At 38.1% G+C, this 9463-nt stretch overlaps 1 protein-coding gene across 1 annotated transcript; it reads left to right on the top strand.

Annotated features, from left to right (window-relative positions):
• Positions 1–1460: 1460 nt before the first annotated feature.
• On the top strand, positions 1461–9258 carry LOC117342572 (RNA-binding motif protein, X-linked 2-like). Its single transcript, XM_033904764.1, has 5 exons — positions 1461–1564; positions 4860–5018; positions 5597–5726; positions 6585–6768; positions 7464–9258. The coding sequence occupies exons 1-5, from the start codon at positions 1551–1553 to the stop codon at positions 8012–8014; spliced, it is 1038 nt and encodes a 345-aa protein (XP_033760655.1). The 5' UTR covers positions 1461–1550; the 3' UTR covers positions 8015–9258.
• Positions 9259–9463: the final 205 nt, after the last annotated feature.

Below are 9463 nucleotides of genomic sequence, written 5' to 3'. Positions count from 1 at the left end.
CGATCATATCAGGATCATTTCAGGCAAGTTTCAGCTCAATAGCACTGCTGGAACTTGAGAAAAGTTTAAAATGTGCTTTTCAAGATGGCGCCTATGGCGGCCATCTTGGATTTCGGACCAACCCGAAAAATAACAACACTTGGTCACGATCATATCAGGATCATTTCAGGCAAGTTTCAGCTCAATAGCAATTGTGGAACTTGAGAAGAAGTTTAAAATATGTTTTTCAAGATGGCGGCTATGGCGGCCATCTTGGATTTTGGACCGACCCGAAAAATAACAACACTTGGTCGGGATAATCTCAGGATCATTTCTGGCAAGTTTCAGCCCAACAGCACTGGTGGAACTTGAGAAGAAGTTTAAAATGTGTTTTTCAAGATGGCGGCTATGGCGGCCATCTTGGATTTTGGACCGACCCGAAAAATAACAACACTTGGTCGGGATCATATCAGGATCATTTCAGGCAAGTTTCAGCTCAATAGCACTGGTGGAACTTGAGAAGAAGTTTAAAATGTGTTTTTCAAGATGGCGGCTATGGCGGCCATCTTGGATTTCGGACCGACCCGAAAAATAACAACACTTGGTCAGGATCATCTAGGAGCAAAATTCCTGGATATAGTCTTTAAAAGTCGTTGTCAAATGTAAATATAAGCATTGAACTGCTTTCATTTGGAAGTTATGGGCTGATGAATGCCAACTGGACAAAGGCAAATTCAACATGAAGCACTAGTTGGCATTCATCACCCAACATGGGTTATGTATGATAGTCCTGCATTTGAACAGTTACTACTTTGAAAAATAAATAACTTAGTCACACTATACTGACACAGGCAGGATTATTTGAAATTGAAACACAAAGGCATGTGTAACCAAAATGGGCGTAGTCTTTTTAACACACGACTGTTACTCAAACGAAGGAATACTACCCTTAAACAGGGGTTTGCCCAACCTGTTTACCGAAAGTTTTGGCTACTTACAAACTTGATGTTACTGAGTACTGAAAGTATTGTAGCAATTTTTGGTACATAAATTTCAAAAAATAAAAAGTTAGGTTAAAAGTGATTTTGGTTATAGATCTATCGCCAAATTTAGTGTTGAAGTAATTTGGTTGTTTTCAGTGATAAATCAATACTTCAACTAGCCTATTATAGGCGAGTTTTTGTTTTGTACTAAAGTTGAAGTGTTTCCCAAACTTGTTTACTCCCTCAAGTAAAGATATAGGCCTAAGTAATTGCAACCAGCTTCGCGATTGGTATTTACTAAGCACGAACCTAAGACTGACTGGATGTAGATAAGTGATATTTATCATTTTGCTTTCATCCGTTTTTTTACGAGAAAACTGGTAAGCCGACAATATACATCGGGTACCATATATGCATTCCAACAGAAACAACATCATAACTTTTACTTTCACTTTCAAAATAGTATTTCCGGTTGAAAATACGAAACTACGGCTAAAGGTTTCGTTCCACCAATACAAGCTGAAAACGTCGTTAGTTTGTATGGGCCGGTTTGTATGCCGATAGTGATAGGCCATATATTTGACTGGAATGAATCCACTGACGTGAGTAAATTTTCTTGTTATCCCACTGCGTCATTTTATCGTCCGTAAGTCGATCTTTAAATATAGTACCAATAAAATATCAGCGCCCACTCATAACATCCATGTATAATGTTACTGAGCCAGTACTGCCCACACTTCACACCTAACACAGTAATCCGAATGGTTCTGATGTTAATATCGCCTAAAGCTAATTCTACATATAGGCATATAGTAAGATCGTCATAAAATTTGGACTACTAACACAGATGCTTGCCGAGATTATTTAATATTGCCTATGGGTGGCATCAGAATACATACATATTTACTCATTCATAATGAATGCTGTATAACATACCATCTTTTTGAAGTGGGCATTAATTTACGAAGTTCACATCATGAGGACGACAATGCTAACAGTTTAAATCACCCTAAGTTTGAAACAAATGCGTGTGACGTATGGATTACCGGTCCAAAGATAATAGATCACAGCTATTCACTCTTCTTCTGTCAGGACAGGCCTGTGATGGAAGGTTACGCCCTTAATGGCACCAGGCCAATAGGGTGGTAGAGAGGTAAACTTGATATGTACTGAAAAAGAGTAAGAACTGCCCAGATATAGAAGAGACACCGGAGGGAGGAGATCAATAGGTATTAATGTGTTACAGGACAACATGATGGTCATCTCATTCTATTACAGTTGTGAGTCCTGTGTAAATCTTCTGAGAGATCTTCTCTTTACCACAATCGGCTGAGTGTAAGACTAGTAAGCCAGAGGTCCCAGGTTTGATCCCTAGTGGAAACAGTCATTTAAATTGAACTAATCATGTGCTCTGTTGCATTGGACCGGTGGCTACATGTGCATTAAAAGTTCTGGTCAGGTAGACTAATGGAAATGTGTCCAATTAGAGTCCAGGTCAGGTAAACCAATGGATACGTGTCCAATTAGAGCCTCTATCAGGTAAACCAATGAATACATGTATGTGTCCAATTAGAGCCTCTGTTAGGTAAACCAATAGATACGTGTCCAATTAGAGCCTCTGTCAGGTAAACCAATGGATACGTGTCCAATTAGAGCCTCTGTCAGGTAAACCAATGGAAATGTGTCCAATTAGAGCCTCTGTTAGGTAAACCAATGGATACGTGTCCAATTAGACCCTCTGTCAGGTAAACCAATGAATACGTGTCCAATTAGACCCTCTGTTAGGTAGACCAATGGATACATGTCCAATTAGAGCCTCTGTTAGGTAAACCAATGGATACGTGTCCAATTAGAGCCTCTGTTAGGTAAACCAATGGATACGTGTCCAATTAGAGCCTCTGTTAGGTAAACCAATGGATACGTGTCCAATTAGAGCCTCTGTCAGGTAGACCAATGGATACGTGTCCAATTAGAGACTCTGTCAGGTAGACCAATGGATACGTGTCCAATTAGAGCCTCTGTTAGGTAAACCAATGGAAATGTGTCCAATTAGAGCCTCTGTCAGGTAAACCAATGGATACGTGTCCAATTAGAGCCTCTGTTAGGTAAACCAATGGAAATGTGTCCAATTAGAGCTTCTGTTAGGTAAACCAATGGATACGTGTCCAATTAGAGACTCTGTCAGGTAAACCAATGGATACGTGTCCAATTAGAGCCTCTGTTAGGTAAACCAATGGAAATGTGTCCAATAAGAGCTTTTGTTAGGTAAACCAATGGATACGTGTCCAATTAGAGCCTCTGTTAGGTAAACCAATGGATACGTGTCCAATTAGAGCCTCTGTTTGGTAAACCAATGGATACGTGTCCAATTAGAGTCCTGGTCAGCTGGTATGGACCAATGGAAATGTGTCCAATTAGAGTCCAGGTCAGGTAAACCAATGGATATGTGTCCAATTAGAGCCTCTGTTAGGTAAACCAATGGATACGTGTCCAATTAGAGACTGTGTCAGGTAGACCAATGGATAAGTGTCCAATTAGAGCCTCTGTCAGGTAGACCAATGGATACGTGTCCAATTAGAGCCTCTGTCAGGTAGACCAATGGATACGTGTCCAATTAGAGCCTCTGTTAGGTAGACGAATGGATAGGTGTCCAATTAGAGCCTCTGTTAGGTAAACCAATGGAAATGTGTCCAATTAGAGTCTCTGTCAGGTAGACCAATGGATACGTGTCCAATTAGAGCCTCTGTTAGGTAAACCAATGGATACGTGTCCAATTAGAGCCTCTGTTAGGTAAACCAATGGATACGTGTCCAATTAGAGCCTCTGTCAGGTAAACCAATGGATACGTGTCCAATTAGAGCCTCTGTCAGGTAAACCAATGGATATGTGTCCAATTAGAGTCCAGGTCAGGTAAACCAATGGATACGTGTCCAATTAGAGCCTCTGTCAGGTAAACCAATGGATACGTGTCCAATTAGAGAATCTGTCAGGTAGACCAATGGATACGTGTCCATTTAGAGACTCTGTCAGGTAAACCAATGGATACGTGTCCAATTAGAGCCTCTGGTCAGGTAAACCAATGGAAATGTGTCCAATTAGAGTCCAGGTCAGGTAAACCAATAGATACGTGTCCAATTAGAGACTCTGTCAGGTAAACCAATGGATACATGTCCAATTAGAGCCTCTGTCAGGTAGAACAATGGATACGTGTCCAATAAGAGACTCTGTCAGGTAGACCAATGGATATGTGTCCAATTAGACCCTCTGTCAGGTAAACCAATAGATACGTGTCCAATTAGAGCCTCTGTTAGGTAAACCAATGGATATGTGTCCAATTAGAGCCTCTGGTCAGGTAAACCAATAGATACGTGTCCAATTAGAGCCTCTGTTAGGTAAACCAATGGATATGTGTCCAATTAGAGCCTATGTTAGGTAAACCAATGGATACGTGTCAAATTAGAGCCTATGTTAGGTAAACCAATGGATATGTGTCCAATTAGAGCCTATGTTAGGTAAACCAATGGATATGTGTCCAATTAGAGCCTATGTTAGGTAAACCAATGGATACGTGTCCATTTAGAGCCTCTGTTAGCTAAACCAATGGATACGTGTCTAATTAGAGCCTCTATCAGGTAAACCAATGGATACGTGTCCAATTAGAGCCTCTGTCAGGTAAACCAATGGATACGTGTCCAATTAGAGTTTGTCAAGTAAACCAATAGATACGTGTCCATTTAGAGTCCTGGTCAGCTGGTATGGACCAATGGATATGTGTCCAATTAGAGTCTCTGTCAGGTAAACCAATGGATACGTGTCCAATTAGAGTTTGTCAAGTAAACCAATAGATACATGTCCATTTAGAGTCCTGGGTTTTGATTTATCTATATATCTCTACAGAAACATAAGGAATACCCAGGAGTTAAACAAGAGGGAGCTAGAACTTGGACTTATTGGAAAGAAATCATGGCATGACAAATACAAAGATAGTGCCTGGGTATTTTTAGGAGGCCTTCCGTATGACCTGACCGAGGGGGATGTCATCTGCGTATTTTCACAGTAAGTATAACCAAGGATCATAGAATGACATTTTTGTCTGATGGAAAGTACACCATCTTGGTGGGTATTTTTCTTTTTAAAAATTACTACAGAGTTGTAGAAGGGATTCAGTTAATTACTGATAGTTTTATTTTGTTGAAGGCAAAATTATTTGCTTGTAATTGCAGTGATTTATCTCCCCTTGGCGTGCATCATGTAACAAGAATTATAGATTTAACTGATTAAAACTTATGGTTGATTTTTTATTGTCTAACAACCTATCAGCATATATGAAGGTAACACCATGCATGACAGACAGATATACATGTATATACAATATATTGTATCAATGGTTTCTGTGAGGTCCGTGAGGAGGATATTTGGGGAAGTAATCTATTGGATCATAACAGGATTTAAAGGCCAACCTTAATCAATTGTTTGTTGTCACTGCCTACTCATCACTAGTGGAATGGAAGAGGTTGGAAGGTATACATAGTATTATTTAGAAAAAAAACTTGTTAAAGTTATCAAAGAAATTGTCAGAATCCACCATTTTATTGATTGATTGCCTATACTTAATTATTTTAATCCTTGTCTAGATATGGTGAAGTGGTGAACGTCAATTTGGTGCGGGACAAACAGTCGGGAAAGTTCAAAGGCTTTGGGTTCTTGTGTTACGAGGACCAGCGCAGCACAGTGTTGGCAGTGGATAATCTAAATGGATTTAACGTAAGTTACACTCTACAGTTTTAGGTTTTAATTGGGCGGAATACGGAACGCCAGAGCTACCTTTAGATTACAGACAATACATTACTGTGTTACCATTCACTGATATGAAGACAGATCATATGGTCACCAACATATGTTGTCAATTTATTTTGTCATATGGGCAACAGTTTATAACATATAATATAATAAATTGACAGCATAACATATGTTGGTTCGCCTAAAGAAAGGCCTAGCGGCAAAGTCTTGTATTTTGTTATTTTTATACGTTAACCTTCGCAAAGACATATTCCTTTTTCTTGTGTATCTTGGCGATTCTTCAGAGTAGTCTGAAAAATCGCCCAGATGCGACGACAGCACTAAAGATGAGTTGTCAATTTGAATTTCCTGTCATAGTTGTACCGGAAGAATATTTGTAATATGTGTACAATTCGCATCCATGTATGTAAATACATTGCGATCCAGGTATTCATATCATCTAATGGACGACTTCCACTATGATCATGTCAGGATATCACTGCGTGAACACTGATGCGGCGTAGCGGTATAAGCTGCAGGTATTTCTGGTTAGGCGATTGGGTGCTGTAGATCGTGAGTTCGAGGCCTGGTCAGGGCAAGAGTCATAATTTTTTTTCATGACAATTGGACAAATAAAATTTTGTGTTTGACATGGCATGATCTCAATATTTAAAATAATTAAAATTAGAACTGATATGCAGTTTTCCATTTAACATCTGTCCATGAGATAGACATTTAATTTCAAATTGAGCTTTTGGGTTTTATCAGAAGGTGAAATAAAGGGTTGACTTGGATGCCTGCTTCACATTAAGTTCACACTATTTTTATACACTTTTTCACTAGATATTGAACAGAACCATTCGTGTCGACCATGTGGAAGGCTACCGACAACCTAAAGAACACGGAGATGAGGATGACGTAACACAAAAGCTGCGGGCAGAGGGATGTGCACCCAAGGTGGAAGAAGAGGAGGAGGAAGATGATGAGGAAGATGAATTTGTTGTGCCAGTAAAAAAAGAAAAGAAAGGTAAATTAAGAACGGTTAAAAACAAAATGATGAGGAACTCCTAGATGTATCCCTGTTTTCAAAAATGGCCAGTGACCTTTTACCTATAACTTAAGCTGATGAACACCAAATCCTAATCACTTGTGGAACTTATTACTAATTTGATATCCTGTATGCCAAACATGTTACTGTAGATTGGCAGACACATGTACACGGATGTCTAATAACCAATAATAATGGGCGGGTGACTTAGTGGTAGCTACTCCTAGGACTCTAGAAGACTGTGGTTCGATTCTCTGATTGGATGTAAAAAGGTTAGGGGTTGGTTGCTTGTTTCACATGTTTTCTTCCATGTACTCTGATTTCCTGACATAGTTAGACCCCCACTGAGACACTTCAGTCCAGACCAGAGAGTGACTTGATGTAAAGTGTAATAATTTGTTTTGCAATATGAGGTGCTAGATTCAAATTCTCCATTTCTTTAGGGAATATATATATATATATTTGATATTTCTGCCTTCTTGTTTTTATGTGTCCAATCAGTTAAAATTTTTTTTTTAATTTATGATATTAAGAAAGACATTTCTGATTTGATTACCGGTATAGAAAATTACTTATAATTAGAAGATGAATTTAGTACAGACCAAATTTTAGTTGCTTTGGAAAAAATTGTAAGTGTTAATACTAATTTATATGATATTTTTCTAATTTTCAAGAAAAACACAAGAAATCAAAGAAAAAGAAAGAAAAGAAGAAAAAGAAGAAAAAAGACAAAAGTGCAAAATCAGACTCGAGTGACAGTGAGGAAGAATCAACCGATGATGATAAAAAAGATGTACAAGTAAAGACAGAGAAGGTGGACCGCGGGTATGATAAGGCTATCAATAACAGTGGCTGGAATCGGGGCGAGAGGGATGGAGCGCCATCTGGTGGTAGCAGGCCAAACAAACATAAAACTGGTGACAGATTTAATGAAAGACTGGGAGAAAAGGGGCCTAGAGATAGAGAGAGGAAATATGACGATGAAAGGGGTGGGAGGGATAGAAAGACTGAAGAAAGGACAAATGAAAGAGGCAGGGGACAAGACCGGGATGAATGGGGACAGGGAAGGGACAGATATGATGAGAGAGAGAAGGGAAGAGATGACAGGAAAAGATATAGAACTGATGATCGTCAGACAGATAACAGGAAAAGATATCATGAGGATCGACACAGATCAAACGACAGGTATCGCGACAGTGATGGTGACTATAGGCGAGACAGATGAAGATTTGTGATTATACCTCACTGGTAAATAGGTGAACCATTGTGCATCACTCGTCAACTTTTTCTTTACAATCAAACTTCTCTTGAAAGACTCATACAGTTGTATCGTGTAATGTGAAACATTTGTTGTGTATAAACATTTATTTTTTTCGTGGTTGCTTTGGAACCACAAATATAGATACAACAAATATTGTTGTATGCATTATAATTGTTATATTATTGTTGAATGGGCAAACCATGAAAGTGTGTACCCACGAAATATTTCATGTTATACACTATGTCAACTTTGTAAAGGAAGAAAGACGGATGCAGCCTGTTTTGAGAACTTCAGTGGATTTCCATCTTCAAAAAACTACTTCTCCTAAAGGCTTTGAATGATTTTGACCAAATTCAGCATTTATTATCAAAACAATAAGAGCATCTAGTCCTTCTGAAAGGTTGCTCCTATTTTTTATTTAAGAAATAATTAACGATGATTCGTATATTGTTGCAGGATATACAACTCGGACTTGGATATTTTGCAATTTTAATTAATAACGAAGGCCGCAGGCAATTATTTAATTGCAAAATATCCTCGTCCTTGTATATCCTGCAACAATACACGAATCATCGTTAATTATTTCTTAAATAACACCAGTATTATGTAATAACAATACTGTATTATGTTAATTTGAATGTCACCCTTTATGTCCCTATTTCAATCTTTTATGTAGACCTTCTCTCCCAAGTCTCGACCAATCTCTTTAAAACGCAGTAAACTTTATAATCTTTTGACTATTTTGTGTATTTGAAATAAAAAATACCCTGCCCCGTTGTTCTCTAAGCAGACATCCTACCACTAGGCTGAGCTAGTAATTGTACACTCACAGTTTAACATTTGTTTTTCTGAATTTTCATTTCTGTTTCATTAATTCAATCGTGTTCAGAGATATTGTTAAATACAAAACGTGTAAAGTATATAGAAAAATCATCTTGATTTCATTTCCATGGTAACCGTATACATAACACATGTTGGTAACTAACAGTTACATGCGGGTAGCATAATATTGTATGATGAAAAGGCAGCAAAAGACATTTCATACTTCATGTTTGTTATAAAGTTGTGTTGTAGGTGATGTATGCTTCCGGCTATGAAGGCAAGTTTTCTATGTTTTTGTATTCATCAATCATACTGTTACAGCATACTGTTACAGGTGATGTATTTATAAACTGAAAGCAAAAATAAATTAATTGATGAGATTCAAATGTTGTTAAAAGATTTTACAGTGTTTTTAGGTCAGGATGACCTTATAGTCATCATGCTTCGTCCATCGTGGCGTGTCAACTTTTCATTCGAACGACTTCTTCTCAATAACCAGGAGTCACAGGGTACTGATATTGGGCCTATAGCATGCTTAGATAAAGCCCTATTAATTTTTTTTCAAATGAATGACCTTGACCTACTTTCGAG

Source organism: Pecten maximus, chromosome 14 (assembly GCF_902652985.1).
Source record: "Pecten maximus chromosome 14, xPecMax1.1, whole genome shotgun sequence".
Lineage (NCBI taxonomy): Eukaryota > Metazoa > Mollusca > Bivalvia > Pectinida > Pectinidae > Pecten > Pecten maximus.
The sequence above is the reverse complement of the archived record's forward strand: the minus strand, read 5'-3'. Positions and strand labels throughout refer to the sequence as shown.